The following is a 23,973-nucleotide window of genomic DNA, read 5'->3' on the forward strand; positions in this document are numbered from 1 at the left end:
CTGCTAAGTGACATGAAACTAATTTAGATCACCTTTCATCATCTTGCTTGTTTTAGGCTAAGTTTCTAAGTTTTTGTAATTGCACAATTGTATTCATAATTATATTTCAGTATGAAAAATATATTGATGTGTATTATAAATGCTGAGAGAGCTCAGTGAAGCTGACTGCCTAACTAAAGGTAATATATTTTAACTGGATTTGAAAGGATGACTTATAATCTTTCCAAACATATGAGTAGGAGGTGGCATTGTGGATAAAAGGACGAACACCACACATTGTGATGTATTCAAAAAGTAGAAAATGGTGCTATCTGATGGAGTAAGTATAGTTTGGGAAAATAGTATGAAGATGAGGCTAAAAAGGTAATTTTGGACTATATTCTAAAGGGACTTGTAAGTACAATCATCAAAGGATTTTTATCAGCAAAAATGACACAGTGCCATTGAACTAAATCCCTAGCCCACCCTCAAGCATTTTATCAAGTTGTCTAGTTCATCTTTTCTTTATTATAAGGGTGGCCAAACTTTGCAGCTTCCATCCTGCCACTCATCTGCTATCTACCTTTTGGTATTGGTATAGGTTTATCCTTTTTTTCTCCTGCCTATCCTGTTTTTGTTCCTCCTTCCCTTTATCCATCCTTCCTTCCTTCCTTCCTTCCTTCCTTCCTTCAAAGAAACCTATGCTCTTTGTAGGAATCCAAAAAATGTCAAAAATATATAAAGAAAGGAGGTAAGAAATGCCTATTTTTATATCCATAAAGATAGTTCTCTTTGCTGTTTCATTTCAATATATTTATACTCATGCTCATCTTTTTCTGTGCATATTTTATCATAGGGACCAAGCACTAAACAGTATACTCAAACAGTCACAAACATGAATAATGCATCATCTCTACTCTTTATGATATTTAGAGTTCCAAACTGGCCCAAGGTTTTCTTATGCTATATCATGTCATTATATCAGTAAAATATGTCAGGTGATTTTAGTATAGTAAAATATTATTTTAAATAATAATAACTTAATAGCTAATCAAAATATTGTTTTAAATAATAACTTCATAGCTAATCAAAATCCTACCAAGTAATATGCCATCTAAAATGTACAGATTTGATATTTAACATCATGTATATTTTTAAAATATATTTTATCAAATTTCCTTTAAAAAACACAGAGTGCGGTTTTCCACTTTGACTCTATTTAGAAGAGTAAGTTAACATTTCATACTTATAGTGTTTCGCTTAAATTCAATAACATTTACTTACACCTTTTTAATTCTGTTTTCTGGTTTAAAATCCTGTTTATGAATATTCCCTTTGTTGGTCTGCTCAGGAAATATTGCTTACATATGAACATTTTGAATTAGGAATAAATGAAATTCTTTTTTTTCTGTCAGTGCCAAATTGTAAAATTGCATTCCATGTCTTTGAAAATCAGTATACTCTATTAGCAGGCTTGTCAATATAAAAAGTGCATTCCATTTCCACCTCTTGCTCTAATAACCTTTTCTGTGTTACTCTGAGGCAGTTCACATAATCAGAGTATATTGTCAGCTTACTGGAGTTGGGGAAGCATGAAATGAAAATCACGTTAATATTGATCCAATTCTTTTACTTCCAAGTGTCCTTGATATCCTTTTCCACTGAGCAGTAACTGTTGGTGTTAGGTAGGCATTGTCTTCTCTTCCTTCTTAAGTTCCAGTAAATTGCTTATGTGTATAATTAATCTAAATTCAGAATTTAACAATTGGAATAATTTCTATGAACACTGGATTTTAATTAACACCTAAATTGCAAATACCAAATGTTTACTACATCAATAAATTATTTTCCTCCACTTTTCCAGTGGGCAACTTACCTGAGAGTATACAGTTTGTGTAGTTTAAACAAATATCTGTGCAAGTTCCACTTTTGATAAAAACAAAAATGATATTATAATTTGATTTCGTGTAACATAATGATTTGGTAAAATGAACCCTAAGGTTTATAAATTATTGATTCAGATAAATGATTGTGACAACAAAGTGTGTTCCCTGTATGTAACTATTATTTTTATCTAACGCACATAATAAGGTTAGCATACAAAATTTTGAACAATAAGTTTCTCAATAAAGCATTCTTTCATCTTTTTTTTAAATGTTCAAAATTGTAAATGTATCAGTAATAGATTGATTCACATGTACTATTTTATAAAATTGTGTCACCATACCTAATAGTTGAAAAGCATATATATATATATATATATATATATATATATATATATATATATCTTAAAATCTTTTCTTTTTCATGGAAGTTAAATATCATTTAGAATTATTAAATGCACTGGTCAGAAAAGGTATTGTTGCTCTTAGAGTATTAATGAGATAAAGGTATCTTTATTTTAACATTTTTAAAAAATTTTTTTATTGGTGCATTTTAGATATACGTTTACATTTATCATTGGGTGCTTGTACCTGTACATGATGTATCTTAGTTCTTATTTTTTTTTCCCCATTACCTGTGCGCCCTTCACCCCCTCTACCCTTCCCTATTTACATAGATTTCATTTCCATTTTTTTCTTTTCTTATAATTTTTCCTTTCCCTTCTTCCCTTTCCCCTTCCCTTCCCACCATATTTTAACATTTTTAAAAGTATTTGTTTCATGGGTGCTTTTTTTCAAAGAAAATCTTTAGGTTTGAAAATAAATTGCAGCATTTTATCTTACTTTCATAAGGGTAGACTTTGTCAAAATGCATTGACCTAATAAATATTGTAAAATCATGTATATTGAAAATAATTTCTCCTTTGAAGAAGAATGTCATCTTATGAAGCTGATTTTAGATGTTTAGAAAGATTAGAATTTTTCGATAATGCATTTAAGTAAAATTAAAATTCTGTTCTGCCAATTTTCCTCCAAAGATATTTCAAAGATGAAAAAAAGTCTGTGTCAAGTATGTTATCGTTTGTTGAGAAAGCAGTTTCCCTTAACTACCCAAGATTATAAATATTTATAGTAAGACATCTATATGGAAAATCAAAAAGGCACACTAAAATTTAATTAAATTAGTTAATTAAATTAATTAAATTTTAACAAAATTTAAGCAATTTTATTTATTTTCTTTGTTTTGTTGTTAAGTTATTTTATTGATACATTTTAGGTATACAGCACAATTACATTTCTCGTTGGGAATTGTACCTTTACATAATGCATCTTGGTTCTTATTTTTTCCCCATTCCTAGCCCTCCCTTCACCCCCTCCATCCTTCCTTATTTACAAAGACTTTATTTCCATTTTTTCCACTTCTCAGCATTTTTCCTTTCCCTTCTTTCCTTTCCCCTGCCCCTCCCACTACCCCTACCCCTTTGGACCTTTTCTTCCTATTTTGTATTATCAATTATTCATTCTAATCATTGGTACATTTTAGGTATACAATATAATGACATTCATCATTGGAAATTAACCAATTTTATTTGACATCCTTAAATAAATAAAATATTTATTAGGAAAAATAGTTTCCAAATGTAATCTTTTTACACTTCAGTCAATTTCACAAATACTTCATAATACCTGTACTACCAACATCCTTCTGTCTTTAGGGAGCATCCATTCTAGTGGAGGAGTTGATGGTTCATATTACATTGTTAGGAGTGTAAATAGGACAACACCATGGAAGGGCTTATCTCCAAAGAAATTAAAGGAAGCCATCATTACTTGAAAACATGGTGCTTATACTCTTTTAAATTTGTTTTAATAGGGCCGGGGATTTAGCTCAGTGGTTCCAGCGCCTGCTTTGCAAGCGCAAGGTCCCGAATTCAATCAATCCCTGGTACCAAAAAAAAAAAACCAACAATCTAAATTTGTTTTAATTTATCAAACTTTTAGCAAATATCTTTAAAAGGTTATTATATAAGCAATCTTCACACATTTTAAAATTTTAATCATCTATTGTCTCATTTTAATTTTGCAGTAATTCTGTGAGAGTTAAGTTGAAAAATACTATTCCTATTCACTGGTTAGAAAATGAAGTTAAGAGATTGGTCTGGATTTTTTAAAAGATATTTTCCTAATGGTTATTGAAGGAAACAATAAAGAATGGTATATCACACAGACTAGATTCCTCATTTATTAGATTCTACAAAGGACAAAAAAAAGAAATTAACTTAAGTACAAACATGTAAAATGAATAATAGGTAAATTTTTTTCATGTGCTTAGTCAGCATTTGTTGCCACTTCATATGATGCTTGACACGGTTGAAATTAAAGTTCACTCAGAGAATCCCTAAATATGACTCCAAAACAAATAATGATAATACTTTATCACCTATTTCTTAGATACTACAGTTATACAGGAAAGGAAAAGGCAAGTAAGAGAGTTTCATGTAGAAGAAATTACATGTCAGACTGAAACAATTTGAGACAATTTGGCATATTTAGGGACAAAAGCATTCAGCTGTTGAGGAAGATGAAGTGCAAAGAGATCAAATCAGTAAAATGAGATTAAGTAGCAACCAGATCATGAGCTATAAACCATGTATTTGAATTGTACTGATAGAGTAAGACAGAAATTGTATTCTCACATAGTTGATATTTGTATGAACCCACTTACTCAATATGAATATTATCTTAGTTACTTTCTCATTGGTTGGACAAAATACCCAACACCCACAAGTTAAAGGAGGAAAGGTTTATTTTTAGCTCATAGTTTGTAGAGGTTTCTGTCCATAGTCAGCTGGATCTAACCCAGGGTGGTACAGCAGAAGGGCATAGCAGAGGAGAAACAGTTCTTGGCGTGGCAGGCAGGAAGAAGCAGCCATCAAGGGAGGATGAGGGATATATACTGTACCTTCCAGGCCAGACCCACATGACCCACCTCTTCCCACCAGCCTTCACCTCATCACATCACACCCAGCTATAAACCCATCAGTGGGCTCATCCAGTATCACACACCCATGATCCAGTCACCTCCCAAAAGTTCCACCTATGAGCACATGAGGATTTGGGAGAACACTTAGATATAACCCATAACAAATAAAAATAGCATAAAACCATATATTACACTAAAACTATCTTATTATGGGTTTGTATGTTTTCTCTTTGTGCATTAGCCACAGGTTTATGATTTATGGCTTATTTACTGTTCATGAATATTTTTCTTTATTAGGATCGATGTTTTAGATTTGATTATAGGGTAACTCCTTAAACTAAAATACACTACTCTATAGAATTTTCCATTATATTGGTTGTTTATATTTAAAAATAGAAGATAATTAAATGAGAAAATTAACTTATTGACCTTGATTTCTGGACATTCTAGGTACATATATCCTTTGATTTTATTCAGATGAGTTAATATGTCTAATTTATAAATCCTAAATTTTAACGAATGTCTACATAACACACTATTTTAATTTATAATAATAATATAATTTGAATATTAATAATACTAGAGTATAATAATAATAATGAAAACATTTTAGTTCTCCTGTTAGTTTACTTTTAAAATATAGTTTGTGGGCCCGGGATGTAGCTCGGTGCTACCACGCTTGCCTAGCAAGCGCAAGGTCCTGAGTTCTATCATGGGTACCATAAATAAATAAATAAATAGATAGATAGATAGATAGATAAATTTAAAAAAATACAGTTTGTTTCCCATGAATCCCTGGTTATTAAGAGAAATTTTATGAGAGAGAATTTAGAATAAGGTAATATGGTATTGTATGTTAGATAACATTTCCACATTCAGAGCCTAAGTGTGTGTCTTTACTAATAAGACTGTGTACAGAATGTTTTTATATATTTATTTGTATCATAATACAAAAAAACAAATTAACTTTGGATTTTACTTCATTACTTTACAAATTTTTCCTCCAAAATTTAAAACTTGTATGGCCATTTTTAGTATTTTCATAGCAAGTAAACATATATTTCTATTCTATCTAGCTTTCTACATAATTCACATTTTAAAATCAAAGGCATTCTGATGGTTTGTGGTATCTGCTTGTTAATTTCTTGATGAATGGCTAAAGAGGCCAAGAAGTGCACTCAGTCCAGCATGTCTTCTGAAGATAGATGATTTCAAATAAATTCTCTTTGCAATCAGATTTTGATTTGTTGGGTGATGAACCAATTCTTTCTAAGGATAGTGTTTACAAGCCTTGTAATGAGACAGCTTTCTGAAACCTTGCTTCTTTTGCCTATAATTTTGATGAATGAAACTCTAATTCATAAAGGATATTGTGATTGAAAAGCACCTTTAGATCTCATACACTTTTATTTAGATAAATGTTTGTTTCAGTACCATAAAATCAGGAAGTTTACTGAGCTTCAAATTGATAACACTTCAACAGGGATAAGTTCAGTGTGTTGATATGGATTCATTTACTATATATCTTTTAAAGACATGATTGTTTTATTGCTTGAAAACTAGGGAGGATAAAATTGAAAGTTTGATATACACATCAGAGCTCACCTCTCTACTAAATTTTCTTGAAGAGTAGATTTTTTTATTTTGGAAAGACAAAAGTAATATAAAGCTTCTTTTTTCCCTCATATCGTTGTGACACAAAGAAAGCTTGATTTTTTAGACTGACTCATACTTAAACGGCTTTATTCACTTTCATGCAAAGAACTGAGTTCCCTTCATGAAACTACATAAATTTTCTCCAGTTTTCTCCACACTGAATTAAATCACTAAGATTTTCAGCTTTCTTGGGAACTTAAGACTTAGAAATATCCAGCAGTTACTGAAATGTCTCAGTTTATTCCTCCCCCCCCATTAACTTTATTGGTACATTTTAGGTACAAAACACAGTCACATTCATCATTGGGATCTTGTACCATCACATGAGTCTCTTGGTTCTTTTTTTTTTTCCCCTTCCCTTGCCCTCCCTTCACCCCCTCCACCCCTCCCCATTTGCAAAGACCTTGTTTCCATTTTTTTCCTCTTCTCATATTTTTTCCTTTCCCTTTTTTCCCTTCCCCTACCCCTCCCAATTCCCCTGCTCTTTTAGACCTTTTCTTCCTGTTACACAATATCACTTATACATTTTTTAAATTACAATATTAAGATCTAGGAGACATTACCACAGATTTTACAGAATTTAAAAGGACATAGAAAGCATATTACAAAAAATCTTTTTTGAAATAAATTTGACAACTTCTAAGAAGTACCTTGGAAGACAAATTAATGAAACTAACTCTGGAGGAAATATAAAATTTGAATAGCATCTATTAAAGAAAGTATATTCCTAGCTTGAAAACCTACCTATATGACAACAGCAGGCTCATAAACATTTTAACTGATAAATTATATCAAACATTTAAAGCAGAAAAATGAAGGAACACTTCTCGCCTCATTTTAGGAACTCAACATTGTGCTAATCCTAAAACTGGATAAAGATAATAGAAGAAAAAAGTATGAACATAGATAGAAATTTGTTTAACAAAACAGACTATTAGAAGTCAGATCTGGCAGTATGTAGAAAGTGATTTTATTATAGGGATGGCAGTTTATTCCTTTTTAAAGGATTTATAAGAGCTTGCTTTGTGCCAGGCATTGTGCTAAGAACTGAGAATACAAAGACAAATGGGTTTCTACTAGTTAAGGTGCTTCCAGGCTGTTGTGGAAATAAATATGCAATTACAATACCCATAAGTACTTCAGCAGCAGGATTTATAAGGTGTGGTGAACACATAAAGGAAAGAGAGAACAAATGTACCTTAAGAAATCAGAGACAGGAATGAGCTTGGAGATTAAACTTGTGTTCAGCACATATTTGTAACACACCCATTGGGGGCCAGACACTGAGGCTATAGAAATGACCTTATAGCCTAGGGGAGAGAGCAGACACATAACTGATACCATCTATATCTTCATAAAATTGAGCTTTGAATAAACTATGAAAATATAGATGAATTGGTTAAGAGAGGGACCTGAAGGAAGTGAATTTTGAAGGACAAATAGGGAATAGCCAGACAGGGATGGAAAGAATGGATATAAAATACAGAGGAAAAAATAGTAGCGCAGGTTAAGAAGTGTGTGAAAACATGACATATGTTGGTAGTTATAAATGACCATGTATTAGTGAATGTGTCATGAAGCGGGTGTGGTGAAAGGTATGACAAAGTTCATAGGGAACAAAGGTCAACCATGCTAACAAGTTTAGATTTTATTCTACACTGTAAGTTTTGCATTGACTGTTGTTGATTGGGAGGAGTTAACAAACAATATTGAGCAGGACAATAATCTTCAACTTAATTGTGTTTTATAATAATCATTCTGACAAAACTGATGTAAGTAAGGTTCCTATCAAAGCCACTTAGATCAAATTGATGGCTTGAACTAGAGAAATGGTAATCACCATACTAGTTGTTGGTCAAAACAGAAAGAGTAGGAGGCATAAGGGACAATGAACTCAGTTAGGGAAATGTTCAGTTAGTATTACCCAAGTAAAGATGTCTAGAAATATGGTCATTAAGATCTCAGGGGAGACTTCTGAGTTGTTAATAATTTCATTTACCTTTTTTTTGTTAAATGATGCAAGCTCCAATTTTCCCTAATTAAAATACTACCCATGAAACAAATGGTTTACAAAAATAGCTAACCCCAGGAGATTACTGTTGTGCTGGCTTCATATCACCAAGGATGAGATAAAATTAAGATAAGGTTCTAAGGCATTAAGGAATCTATTTTTAATCTTTTATTCCAGAAAGAATAATCATCTATGGGCCAATGAAATGAGAACACACATATAATGCATTTAATTTCCTTGCCTCCCATTAAGTATTAATTTTTAATGCTATTTGTCTCTAAGGTATTTGACAAAATATATATTTAACAATCTGTCACTTGATACAATTATATTATGTATTAACCATGTTTTCAAAAAGCTATTATCCAACTGAGATGACAGACTGTCCCTCTCAGCCAGTGACACTCTACAGTGGTATTGTGACATGAATCTTTTCTTCAACATATGTATTTACTCTTATGAACTATCTTTGAGTCAATTTATTCAAGTTTTAGCAAATAGTTTTGCCCTCTAATCACTCTCAAAAAGAAAAACATTGAGGAAAAAAAAAGAAAAAGCTAATACTATGTGTTACACTTCAAGTTTTGTGGCACCTAGCTGCACTTTCAAGAAAGTGGTTTAGCAACCATCAACAGACAGCAATGACTGTTGGATGTTCCTTGGAATAGGCCTGAGAGAATTGACTGAAAGTACGAATTGTACCTGGAGAGAATTTTGGCCAGAGGTATAACATGATTTGGAGAGCGATTGTTTATGTACACACCACATCATCACCTACAACTGCATTACAGCACCATCATGTAGGACTAATATTACTAGGTTCCTTTTCCAGGAATATATCCACCACACAAAATGAGGCTGTTTTCCTAGTTAATGGTGTCCTTGAAGCCTATACTCTAGCACTTTGAAGCCTATACTATAGCACAGTAAATTAGTGTTTTATTTCCAGGTGATTTTCAACTCCAAGTGATATGAAAGAATATATATATATATATATATATATATAGTTGGCAGTTAAGACAATTTTAGATTCATTGTCACCTGACAGTGCAGGTGCTTGAGTGTAAATATGTAAACATTTGTTAAGCAATCAAATCCATGAGAAATTTAATAACCTTTGGCATGTTAATACCAAGACAAAATTGACTATATTTCAATTTTCCCCTTATTTTTATATGTCTTGATTTTAATTTTTATATTATTCTATACAGCAAAATAAGGGCATCATTTCAAGAACCAATATTTATTTCATTGATTGCTAAAGATCAGTTATTGTGAAATATGTTTATGCATCATTCCTAACTCTACCTTTCTGTGGCTCTCAAATAACCATCTCTTTTGCTTCAGCTTAAATGCTTTTCTTGTTTTCTTCAAACCTATCCCATCTACTTTTTTAAAAAAACAGCTCATGTATTAATTATATAATTCATATAAAAGTATAATTATGTAAAATTTATAATTTAGATCAGAAAACTTGAGTTGCTGGTCAGGTACAGATTTTTTGTGGAATATACACTGATCTTAAAATGTGAATTATCAGCCCCTTGACAACTCGTGTAGCTTTATCAGCCTGTTTCCTCATCTGTAAAACATGGGGAGGTGATTAAATTTCCCCAACCTTTCTCTCAGAAGACCAAACAAGATAAAAAGTTTAAAATGTTCTATGACTATAAAGTAATGCAGCACATCATTGCAAGACAGTAATAAAAGTTAAAAAGCAATAATTTTTTTTTTTTTTTGGTACTGGGGATCGAACTCTGGTCCTTGAGCTTGCAAGGCAGGCGGCAGAACCAGTGAGCTAAATCCCCAGCTAAAAAGCAGTAAAATTTTTATAGTACTAAAGTTATTTCTAATACTCACTGAAAAAAACACAGTGGCCTAAATTATGTTTTTATTTTGATTAGGCACTGAAGAAGATGTAGTAAAGTCAAAGAAAGCTTTCAGAAGTCAAGCAATAGTGAACCAAAATCCAGAGACTGAACTCATGCTGGAAGGAGACGATGATGCAGTCAGTCTGCTCCAAGAGAAAGAAATCGACAATCTTGCAGGTAAATTTCTCAACATTTTTCTTCTGTTTATTGTGATAAAAACCAAAAGTTACTGAACTCAAAATTTATCTCCTGGTGAATAAATGCATGCAGGTAGTTACAGTGATCAGTCTTCTGAATGTTAATATTAGTAATTTATCTCATTTCCTAGTATTGAAGAGAGGACCTCAAACAAATGTGTATTTTACTGACAAATTAATAGCAAAAACTTTCTATGTAATAAAGATCAATTTTTATATAGGGGAAATAATGTATAAGTTATTCACATATAATTGCCTATATCACTGAAAAGTGGGATGATAGACCTCTTGACTTACATAACAGCCTTGCAGAATGGCCTCTTCAGCCAGGTGATCATGGAATTGTCATTTCCTCCCACTATCACTCTTCAGTGTCCTTCCCACACTGCTAATTCCTATCACTAGAAGACATTCTCCCCCTGCCATCCTCAATTCACCTTGTCTCTGTCCTGATCTGTGGTCACTTGAGGATAGCATCAGCAGTGAGCAGGTGAGGTATGACTATCTGAAGGGATTGGCTGATAATCTTTTTCTATTTCAAACTACTTTGAGAATCTGATGAAAGCAGATTCCATGTGGTGAGGCACGTGTAACTTTGAGCACAATTTCAAAGCATTTGATTTAATTTTAATTTCCCCTCATCCTAACTCATACTGTTCTTGTGGGATCCTTATGTCTGAAACATCCTGTACACGATCCTAAAATATTGATCTTGTGCAGAGTTTTTCAAAAGAGTAGCCCAGAATGTTACTTGGTCTTTGAATGCAGGACAAAAGAAATAGGATGCTTTATAAAGAGCCACAGAAATACCTCCATAACTTATAGGAGTACACAAATTCATTTCTAAATTGTCAGTGAAATGTTATGTAAAGTTCATTTTTGGAAGTAACTACAAACCAAAATTCCTAGGTTTAAGAAATCAGCTATTAATAAAGTTTCAGACCACATTAAGTGTATGACTTTTGTTGTTGTTTTAAGAAGTTATTGTCCAGAGCATGGTTATCCCTGCCTTAGAAATTTAACTTTTCTAAATAACATCCGTATTCATAACTTCTCCTCCTAATTAGCCCAATATTACCATACTGACCAAAGAAAACTTCAGCATTACAGAAAACCTAGATTGAAATTAAAATCCAAGAAATCCTAAAATCTGTACACCATAATTAATAAATCTCATATTTATTTGGTATTCCAGAAATCTTATATAAAAGAATAATTGCCATCCTGAAGAAGGAAATTACAGACTTACCTGTTCATGAATTGATGATATGGCTTGTTCGTGATTAATAGAATTATCCCATTAAAAATTACAGTTTTTAGATTTTAGATTATATATGAAAAAAATACACCATTTTTATAACAGTAATATTAAACATAAACCTACTGATTAGCACAGTCTATTTTCCTCCTCTCACAAAACCCTGTTTTGATGACATAGGACACAGATGAGACTATGCGGTATAAGATTTTGGTATGTAATATAATAGTCAAGTTAAATTCAAAGAGAAAAAAGTATGTTAATTTAGAGGACTGAGGAATTGTACAAATGTAGTTAATATTAATTTTGAGTTGTTCTGGTTTAAAATATAAAATTCATTTTTGTTTCAAAAAGAAGAAAAAGAGAGTCGTAGCTACTATGTCTTTCCAGGAACCAGTGTTCAGATGGCTGTGTGTACAAAACCCGTGTAACCTTCACAACAACTCTGAGGTAGAAACTATTATTACCACCAGTTTTAGAAATTAAGAAAAAGTGAAAGGTAGGAGAGATATATTAACATGCATAAGGTTAAGAAGTATATAAAAATAATATATTTCCTTATAGTACATGGGTTTAAAATATATCAAATAGTACATTTAAATATTATGTGTCTGGGTGTGTATATTTATGTATACTTAAAAGACTCTTCTCAAATGATGCAAATACAAGGCCATCTCTTTTTATAGCTCTATTTTTATTCTGGTTCCCTTACATTATACTTAGAAGTCTATATATATGCATAACAATTAAGTTTAGCTTTATTTTTAGATAGTCTATATGTTGCCCAAAATTCCGATATTTTTAAAATCTGATATGTACTTAAATGCTTTTATCAGAACTTTATTTAAATATTGACCTTTTCTCATGTTTTCTCCATTTTTTGGAGACTTCTAGTTTTAATAGAGATGAAATATTCCAGAAAGTTCTATAGCTTTAAATTTCCTGCAATTTTGTTTCACTTTCAGTTTCCTTTCTTCCCAAGCTGTTCATCTCAAGAGGCAAGTTAAATATATGTGATTACTAATTATTCAATTTATTATGTATTGTAGCAAATGTCTAATATGGTTATAATATAGAAGTATGCCAATTACTTATTATAGTAATAATGCATAACTTACCTCACTTGGTTTTTTTTTAGCTTGTAGTGATTCATAAAAGCAAATTTAACATCGTTAATTCCATATGTGCCTAAAGATTTCAATTTATTAATTATATTTTACTTAAATATTAAAATTGTTATACTCACCTGATTTCAATCTAAAATCTTCATTTTTTAATCTGAAATTTAGCAAGCTATTTTGTCAAATAACTACTAACTGAAATTTAAGATTCACTCAAATTAATGTGAATAGACAAGTACATGATTTAATTTGACTGATAGAATGTGTCCCACTGTGGAATGTACTTCATTTCTTTTAGGGTGTCACATATACTAAGTCACAATAGAAATATTTTGTGTAACAGAATTGGAATTTATGTATATTTCTTTACTGTTACTTCCAAAAGTTATTAACTATACTAATTTAAGGAGTTTTGAGTTAATGATAACGATAATAGTCTTTTGTTTTGTTGCCCATTCTATAAATTATAATTGTTTACTGTTGTTTACATGTATAAACTGTTGTTACCAACAGTTCACCCATTAATTTGTCCAGTAATTTAAAAGATTTTCCATAGTCCTAATATCCAAACTTCTTTCTTCACTTGAAATATCCTTTCCATCTCTCTATTCTACACCCTCCATCTCTTCCTACTAAAAGTGCTACCCATTTGAAAACTATGAAATATTCACTGGCCAATCTTGTAATTTCTATAATAACATTTTTCACATTTGGGAACAGCTTTATGGACACATAATTTTCATACCATAAAATTGACCTGTGTACAATATGTAAATCAATGCTTTTTAGTATATTCACAGTTGCACATGAACACACTGAATTTTAGAACATTTTACCACCCCAATAAGAAATTTTGTACTTTGACTATTCTTCTACCACTTGCGTGTTCCCTAGCAGCAGCTTTCTTGTTTTCACCTTTCATTTCGTATGAAGGATACTTCTGTTAACATTCATGTACTGGCTTTATGTGAATTTAAGTTTTCGTTTGTCTTCAGTATATATGGAAGAGAGAAATTGCTGAATCAAATAGTAACTCCATGTTTAACTTTTTGAGAAAATAGTTGAAGAAATGGCTATACCATTTTAGATTCCCATCAGTAATATGTGAGAGTTTTAGTTCTTCCACTTCCTTCCCAATACTTATTATTTTGTCTTTTTTTATAATAGCTAACCCATAACATTTTGATTGTATCTTTCTTACAATTACCACATAAAGCCTCATATTGAACAGGTTTTTCCATTTGTTTTCTTTCTCCTTTTAGACTGTAAATTCCTTAAGGGCACAAACTATATACTATGTATTTTAGGAACCATGAAAAAGTCTTATAACACAATTTCTTTACAGGTTTCCATTCCCACTTCCACTAATTGTGTCATTTTTACTAAATATTCTTTAAGGTTCCCATTTATACAGTCAAGATACCTCTGCTACTCTTAATCAAAAATTTTTCTTTATCACAGAAAAATTGCTCTACAAACAATAGATTGTAATGGTACTTTGAATAGTTAGAAAGAGTAATTAGGATAGGAAAATAGCAACATAGGGAATACGTGTTAGAATGTAAGAGTTAGTTGTTGTTTTTTTGGTTTTTTTGGTTTTTTTTGATCGACGATTGAACTCAGGACCTTGCGTTTGTAAGGAAAGCTCAGTACCACTGAGCCAAATCCCTGGCCCCAAGAGTTGGATTTTTAAATGATTTTCAAAGCAATAGGTTTATAAGTCTTCATACACACCCCTAGGTCAAGAACTGAAACCCAGAGAAAATGAATTATGTGAATCAAGAATGAGAAAAATAAAGAAATAAGAAAGAAATCTATTAGGAAACTCCTCTAGGTACCAGCACCTGCTTCATGACACTGTGTTGCCTGTGATAGCTCTCCTTGATGTTTAGGGGCAATATATTTTCAAACCATTTTTCTCATTGCAAACTGATCAAATTGTTTCCATTTCTTAGTTGACTTCTGTCTTAGTTACTTCCTTTGTTGCTGGAATAAAATACCCAACACCCACAACTTTAGGAAGGAAAGGTTTATTTTGGCTTACATTTCAGTCCATAGTTAGCTGGCTCCCAGGCAGAACAGCATAGCAGAAGGGCAAGCCAAGGGGGAAGCAGAGAGAAGGGAAGAAGCTGGGGAGGCAGATAAACCCTGTTGGGCCATGCTCCAGTGATCTGTCTCTCTTCCAACAAGACCCCACCTCCTCTAATAGCAAGTCATTCTAAACCCCTATGATTCAATCACCTTCCAAAGCTTTGGAGGACATCTAGATATAAACGATAACAACATCCTACTAATTCAAAGTGAAATCAGATGTCAAATGATGAAAAAAACAGAAGAGAGGGAAACTATTACTTAGAATTTTTCTTAAGTTTGATCATTTTTGCTTTCCTAAATCTCTCCTTGACTGCATTCATCTGCTAATTTACTTACTCGCTAACATGTCATGAGTGTCTAGTGAATACATGTAGAATGCTGGTACTCTGTGATCGAAAAAAACGTCCTCTGGAGAATTAAGCTCAGTTTCCACTACTTCTTAGTAACTCAATCAGGAGATTATGGCACATATATCTTCCCTAATCAATGAAAGTAGACAGCAGAAATGATCAGCTAGATAATTTAGACCTTCAGTGTTTTGACTAGAATATCCAGATACTGGAGGCAAACTTATTTTTGTATAGATTGAATGGCGTAGAAGCATATAATAAGCATATAAAAAAAAGGAAGAACTCAAAATTCTGGGAAAATATAATAAAAGTAAAGGAATAACAATTGTGAAAGCTAAAAGGTTTTCAGGGATTTTTTTTTTATTTTTAAAAGAGGAATATCTGCCAAAAGCATAGAAAGTTTTGTTTTACTTGTTTAGTGGAATAAAGATAAGTAGTATAGAAGAGAACATGTTGATTGTTACCTACATGGACTCAGATAAACTCTGTCTCAGATTAGTCTGTTTAGGCTTGACTGGTCCATGCTATACAATTCCAATGTGGTGAATGTATCAGAAACTGGTACAGTATTCTTTAGCAAAACTAGTACAGTATTCTTTAAAGATACTTGCATATTTATGTAATTTTAGTCACAGAGTCTAACTAGAATTAATTCAACCTGGTATTTAGGAAAAAAATGTCTTTTGAACATTCTGGACTCCCTAAAATGCATCTTGGTCAGGATTTTCCCCCTTCATTTTTAAACCCATGTGTATTTCAAGGGAAATCTAATCCATATGTCCCTGACTCACTCACACTTAACTCATCAAAATGTTGTTTAGTAAAAGCTATTTGATGTTTAAAAAGCCTTATGAGTCTTTATAAGTCTTTTTTCTCTCTCTTTGAATTAGGAAGTCGCTTTGCCAGTCATAAATAGTATACCCAAAGGGTTCATGTTCAGCTTCAAACAGAATTCACAAAGCTCTTAGAGACTACATTAATACATCCTCATTACTTTAAAAAGCTAAAATATTTAAATTTCTAATTGAATTTTTTAAAACCAACTAAAGAGTTGTTTAAAAAATAAAAGCTTTACCTTGAATATTTAGCCTTCTTTGCCTTTTTACTACTTTTAGCAAAGTCTTCAAGGCTATTTTAGACCTGCAGATATTTCACTGTAGTTATATTTCTTTGTTTCCAAAAATGTATGTCCCCTTCAACCATGGATTAAATAGTCTGTAAAACACTTTTAAGGTACTCTCAATAGTAACAGCATTCCTTCTAACCAAGCTGTGCAAATTGAAAATATAATAAAAAAAACACAATTCAACTGTTTTATTAGACATCAAACATGATTCAAATTATACATAACAATCTTAATCTTTTTTATTTTAAGAATAAGCCACCTTTTGTTATGGACAAAAGTTTTATAAATCACAGTGATGAGACTTTTACTTTCTAATATAGTATTCTAGTTGAAACACATTTTTTGTTTTTTTACTTTTTTCTCTGTGTAAGAATTTCTGTAGGAAATAACCCCTTTACAAATTTATAATCATGCTGCCAGTCTTAATAGGGACAATAAATGGCTATCCTATCAATACATCATATATTTCAATTTGCAGGAGACTTAGCTCTCATATGTCTTTTTTTAGAAAGTAGATAAATGAGGATATTAATCATTCTTTACTAAAAATAGCATGGATCATCTTGTTTTGTTAACACTCAGGAAAAATGTGAAATAACAAACAACTTTCCTACTAGAAAATTATAGATGTTAGCAACTTGGAGAGGAGGAAGAGATGTGATCTACATTATTTTATCATTACCACACCCAAAAGTGCCCTTTTTCTCTCTCTGAAAGACTTTGGCACTGATACAAAGATTAAGTAAAAACTTTTTACCACTACATTTATAGCAATGCTGTACCAAAGGACCAGTAAGTCTTTCTGCATTCTAAAAATATATTTTAAATATTTTATTTTCTTGGCTAGGTGGTATGGAGCAGAATAACAGTACTTAAACAGATAGCCCTAAGGACAAGAGTTTACAGGGCAATCAGACTACATATTTACAGTATCAGTTCAAATCATCAGTGCTATAATAACAAGTCTAGGCCTTTTTATCAGCAAAAGATAAGATAGTTAAACTGAGTTGTTGTTAATATTTTAAATGAATATTAACTATCTTTTTTCCACACAAAATGTTACACAGTCTTATCAATCAGAAAATTACTGATTATAATGTTTTTTGTTTTTGTTTTTGTTTTTTTCCCATAGGAGGGATCAAACTCAGGACCTTGCACTTGCAAGGCAGGTGCGATGCCACTGAACTAAATCCCCAGCCCTGTATTCATTTTCATTCAAAGTTCTGTTAATTTTTCTTTCATTTTCAGTCACTAACTTATAAAGCAGCCACAGTTTTCTTCCAGTTCAGTTTCTCTAGGAAACAGAAATACTAAAAGCCAGGTATCAAAGAATACTTAAAAATAAATTAATCTTGCATCTAAGATTGGGATGTGGGAATGTTTGCATTTATCAAACAAAGTTTTGGGTGGGTAGGTGTTGGGTGGGAGGTGGATCTAGATAAGTAGTAAAGAGGTAAATGTCAATGAATAACAGAACTGGGAGACATAATTAACATTTGTCAAGAGAAAATAACACTACAGGCTGATAACTATACAACTCTATGACCCAGGTATTATACCATACAAAAAAAATGAGCAAAGATTTGAAGCTAGTTTTCTTTCTGTTTCCTAAAGCCCTTCTTCATTCCACTACATCAGTGTATATGTGTTCATTATAAATTGTAAATCATTGGTGGGATAACAAATCAGTCAAATGAGTTAGTACCAGTATTATGTCTAAGTGAAAGAAAAAAAGAGAAAAATATTTTAGAAGAGAAAATGTCAAATTTTATATATAGTAAGGACAAAAGCTGGAAGGACTGTTGGGCCCCTACTCTGTAACACCAGACCGCAGTTTCACTCCAGTTGGATGTGGTTATCCAAGCAAAACAAATATAAATATTTAACATCTACTATATGCAAGACATTAAAGTGGGAATTTGGAATAAAAAAACACACACGGTAAGTTTTTCCTCTCAAGGATCAGTTCAGCTGTGTCTGTTGGATATCCAAAATTTTCAAAAGGATATAATGGTTTGAATTTCAGAACCAAGTTGGATTTAGAGTCCATAATTACACCACTGACATCACCCAAATAAAATATGAATATATAGAGCAAAGAGCAATAGGCCAAGTTAAGTTTCCTTGTGGAACACCAAGGTTTAAAAGATAGCCAGTGAGGAGAGCTCCTCGGGGTCACTAAGGAAAAATCAAGCAATAAGAGAACAAGAGACTTGTGTTCTCTAGAGGACAAGGACTCTGGTTTAGCATTTTTCAAGCTGATGTTCCTCAGAAAAAAGTTATTTTCAAAGGTGCTAATGAGAAAAAATATTACAGTTAAATGTGTTTCAAAAACCCTGGATTTGAGCCAAGCATAGTGTAGGTCGCCTGTAATCCCAGCACTCAGGAGCTGAGGCAGAAGGATCGCCATGAGCTCTAGGCAAGCCTGGAACACATAGCAAGACCCTGTCTCAAAAAAAAAAAAAAAAAAAAAAACTTTCTGGATTTGAAGTTAAATGTTACACAGGATTGTTTTTGTTTTTCTTTTTTTAATTTACGGACTTTAGCTTATTAATCAGTGTGTATTTCCTAAAGACTATTACCTCAGAAGAGGATGGGAGTGAAGCCAAAGAAGCAAATACATGTGAGAACTAAAAGATAGAAACTAATACCCATATGCTTAACAAAGAAGGAAATGAGAAAGAACAAATAAGAGATAGAGGTAGCAAGAGAGGATAGGACCAAGAGGACAAGTAGACACGGGAACTGGCTTGCACAGCAAAGAAGAATGTGTTTTCCGAAAGAGGAAGAAAAGAGATATGGATAAATGTGGATGCTGAAATATCTTTAGGTAGAGGAAGCCATCAGGAAGCATGACAAAATTTGATTTTTTCCAAAATATATATACAGTAATGCCTCGATTCACAAATGTTTCTGTTTGTCAACAGTTCAGTTTGCAAACAAAAGTGTTAGGCCAAATTTTGCTTCCATTTGTGAACTCTGCATTGTGTGACCAACATGGCCAGGGCCATCTTCCCCAGAATAGTGGAACAAATTAAGGTCATGAACCAAGGTATCACTGTATTTCACTCATTTATTATATCACTGGGATGGACAAATACACAGAGATGAATTTTTCCAGGAAAGACCCATATTCTACAGGGATATATGACCCCCTAAAATGCTAAACACCTGCTGCACATTATAATTCCTGAGCTCTGAATTTTGATGTCTTAACCTAAAATTGATATTCAAGGCTACAAAACTTAGTTTCATATCTCACTGTTCCCTTTTACACATTCTGATCTCTGGCCAAACTTACTTCCTACTCATTCATGTAATGACTGCAACTGTGTATCTGTTCAGACTACAAAAAAAGATTACAACTACTCAGGTTTTTTTCTACCCCTTTCTTGGTGGGAGACAGTGTACATGCTGGTTAAATACATCAACTTTGGTATCAGATTTAAACCTATCTCTACAATTTACTGGTTGTATGGCCTTCCTTAAATTATCCTCAGACTCATTTTCTCATCTGCAAAATGGAGATAATTACCATAGCGTGGTTAAGGGAAATAAGATTAATGCATGTAAAGTCCTTTACACATGCTTACTAGTTAACTCCTTTCTCCCTGTCATAATTATTCTTGTATATTTTCTATTTTTATCCTATACTATAAGGTCTTTGTGTGTAAAATCCATGTTATTTATTCGTATGTTTATTTGTAGTAGTAGGGATTGAACCCAGGGCCTCATGTATGCTAGGCAAGGACTCTAACACTGAGCTGTATCCCTAGCCATTTTTCTTTTATTTTTAAGGCAGAGTCTTACTAAGCTGCCAAAGCTGGCCTCAAGCTTGTGATCCTCCTGTGTCATCCTTTCTAATAGCTAGGATTTAAGAGAATGTACCACCATACACCCTAAAATTCATACCTTACACATCACTTTATTTCTTTCTAGTGCTCACAGAACACTATACATTCAGTAATTTTATTTGAGTACATGGATAAATGAATATTAACTTAAATATGTCCCTGTATAACTAATTTACAAAGAGGGAACAACTTGTACACTGGGGAAAATCCAGCAGTTATAGAATTATGCCATTTAAAAAATAATGATATGCATGTGTTGTAGCCCGAATGACCAGTTACATTATAACCCTTGTTGATTATAGTAATTTTTTAATTTATGTTTTCTCTAAAATTCATATTTGCATTTCATATTTTTAAAAAACAATTTGAAATGGACGGATTTCTAAAAAAATAAAAATTATAATATGTTATTTTAAATGGCTTTTACTGTGACATATAAATGCACAGTGGTATGTAACATTGTCTGTATGTCATTCTATAAATATAAACTGCATGCTCTGTGATGGATACTGTGTTAGGTGAAGAAGATAAAGCCCCTTTCTTCAAATGCCTTATGCAAAATGGGAGAAACAGACTTCTAAAGCTTAATTCAATATAAATACTGCAATAAAGATGTGCCTAAGAAACTATGAGAATAAAAAACCAAGCACTTAGTCTAACTGAGGGTACAGAGATTTAATCCTACCAGTCATCTAGATTTAAATCATATCATATATGGTTTATTCACTCATCTAGTCTAGTAGAAATTTACTCTTCTTGATCATTAAATGATATCCTTGTGCCGTAAAAGAGTCATACTCTTCCCGAAGGTGAAAAATGTATTCCATATGTTGAACTAAATATAATATAACTAGAAACACAAATCTCAGCTAGCTCACCTATTAAATCAAAAGCTAGAGCGAATTATCATACTGAACATTAAAGCTATCACTGTTTTTTAGTATTTTTAGGTTAGGAAATAACTTGATGCTATTTTACTTAAATTGTATGCTTTGTACAATTTATTTGTCCATAAAATCACTTATTGCCTTTACAGAAAACATACTAGTTTTTATTGGGTTTTTTAAACAAAGAACTACCTTTTATACAGATAAATTGGAAAACATAAATGGTAGGTTCAAGATTATCAGTTTGTTTTGTAGTCATTTAAAATTATTTATTATAAACACATTAAATAAGATGGGGTTTAGATAATATTAGTGTAAAAATGGATGCCCCACCATGATGAACAAATATCATGCTAAATTACAGTATTCAGTCACTCATATAAAAGATTTCCATTCTTTCCATGTCCATTTCAGGCTATAGTCAATTGAGTTTTTCCAGAGATAAATTTAATCAAATCTTAAAAGATTAATGTATGTCCTTAAATAGCACTTCTCTTGTTTTATACAATAATTTCAGGAAGCCAGTAAACTATGGCGATAACTGGTTATTGTTCATGACGATCTTAAGGATATATTGTACTCAAGTCACCAGAGGCATCAAAACTGGATACAGTGAGATTTTATATAAATTTGGATTTACACTGTGTTTATAATGGATAGTTTAGGAAACATTAAGTGTGTGAATATGTTGAAGAGGGAATGATGTTGAAATTTAAATTCATACCCTTTAAGGTTTGTATTCTAAGAGTTGTTCAAGTTATCTTTTTCTAATTCAAGCAAAAATGTTTTGCAACTCCCTGCAAAAAATGTTTTTTTTTTAATTTCAGTGGATCTTTATTCGATAATTTATTTGGATAACTATCAATATTGTCTTTACATAAAAAGTCACACTCTAGGGATTTTATTTCTATCATTTTTCCCTTTGAGGCATTTAAACTGCCTGAAGTCCGGGGAACTCTTCTGGATAATAGAAATCTAAGATACTTTGCAGTATTTTTCCAAGACCTTCCCTCTCCTACAGGGACACGCACAAACTGTAATGCCTACAGCTTTCCTAGCATTACAAAACAAAGTTCCAACTTCTTAATACCCTTCAGTAACATATTCCAAGTTGTTTTGAGACTGTAGCATTTTATTATTTTAATTCTACAGGAAAAGCATTTTCCTTACATCGATAGTGTCATACTTAAATATATGATTCCAAAGTGGTGATAGACATACTGTATTAGTTATGTTTAGTCACTCATGCTGTGACTGATTTCCCTACAAATGTTGTCACACTATGGAAATAATTGTAACAATTTACTCTCTAGTTAAATTTTGCTATAAAAAATTTTGGAAATAATATCCTTGTTGCTGAACATAAAGCCTCAGATTAGTTTTAGTTCTTCTAAATAATGTCAGGATTTTAAGTGTAATAATTTTACCAAGATTAGTCAATGTTCATTATCTCAAAATAATGCTCTTTTACACTACAGAAGAAAACTAAACATAAGGGTTTCAAAGTAATAGAGGTTGAAAAAGTATCCATACACCCAATAAAGTTTATATTAATATTAAGCTCAGTTTAGGAAATATTCAAATGATTCTATATAAATACATTATAACTTCATGTACCTTAAATATAGTTTTTTCAGTGTATATCATCAGATCATCCTAACAGTGCCAATGTAGAGTAAGCGTCAACTCTTTTCTCCATATTTATTCTTTGCTGTGCTTCTTCAATATGGAAGCTTAGAGCTGTTTGAAAATTTAATTGCCATAATTACCTTTTTAAAACTAGAATGCTGTTGGATTGCCTTTGAAAATCATTGATTCTTCCATCAGAGAAAAAGAAAAATAGCTCTGATCTTTGAGAACTAATCTGATCTATGTGTAGGTCATGGTGTTCTTGGGAGCTAGCCTGGAGCTCACAGGTTAGCCATGATGTTCTCTGGTTGAATATAAACAATTTCACCAAACACCAACATCAGACAGAGTCATACAATATGAAACAAACAACTTCTTAATTTTACCTAAGCACAGACAAAAGCATACTGCAAGAATACCAAACATCTCCCTCTCCTGGCTAAAATGAGTAACTGTTCCTTTCCAATGACAAAGTGAGGCGACCTCCCTTCCTCTTGAGTACGATTTTTTAAGATATCCAGTCACAGAATCATTCCTGCTGGCCCAATGGAAAGCAGAGCTCTGTCTCCTTGTGCCCTTCCCCAAATCACTTAACCAAAATCCAGATGCTATCAGTACAATGAGTCCTTTAACACTATTGTTCCCAGGTTTGAGTGTCTTCCTAATTGCAAGAGTAATAAGCATAAAGCTAGCTGTGTTCATGGTGGTCTTTGGCAAGACAGCATTGATAAATCTAGAGCCCAACATTTTTGAAAGATGGATATTGTGATATTATTAAATAAAAATGTAATAGTATTTTGTAAACTGTAAAATTTATTAAAATGTCAATGTATTAAGATTTTCAGGCCCGGAATTTTGATTTTCAGCAGCATATTGAACCCCAGAAGTACTTAACAGTCTACTTTTAAAATAACTGTGATGAGTAGTTCCCTTTTCAAATATAAAATATGTGTACTTTCTATGCTGATTATACAATGAAGTTTGCCATCTCAACTGATTAAAGATTTCATGGCCCTAAAGACAAGTTGATTCTTTTCAAGACTCTTTTAATTATGCTTGAGTGATATTTGTACT

The 23,973-nt window shown here is 32.1% G+C and overlaps 1 protein-coding gene across 7 annotated transcripts in view; it reads left to right on the forward strand.

The window, feature by feature from the left end:
• The window catches only part of Nbea (neurobeachin), a 702,149-nt gene that overhangs the window by 451,157 nt on the left and 227,019 nt on the right, over positions 1 to 23,973 (forward strand). For 4 of the 7 annotated variants that reach the window (XM_004854743.3, XM_087199596.1, XM_087199597.1 and 1 more), the window contains 2 exons: positions 10,417 to 10,560; positions 12,804 to 12,836. In XM_004854743.3, the coding sequence (XP_004854800.1) occupies positions 10,417 to 10,560; positions 12,804 to 12,836 (177 nt within the window). The remainder of the gene's footprint in view (positions 1 to 10,416; positions 10,561 to 12,803; positions 12,837 to 23,973) is intronic. The other 3 variants (XM_013075842.3, XM_087199598.1, XM_087199599.1) reach the window with 1 other exon arrangement.

The sequence above is a fragment of the Heterocephalus glaber genome, unplaced genomic scaffold (assembly GCF_053883595.1).
Source record: "Heterocephalus glaber isolate CG9 unplaced genomic scaffold, H.glaber_assembly_v1.0 deba00001720, whole genome shotgun sequence".
In the NCBI taxonomy this organism is placed as follows: Eukaryota; Metazoa; Chordata; class Mammalia; order Rodentia; family Bathyergidae; genus Heterocephalus; species Heterocephalus glaber.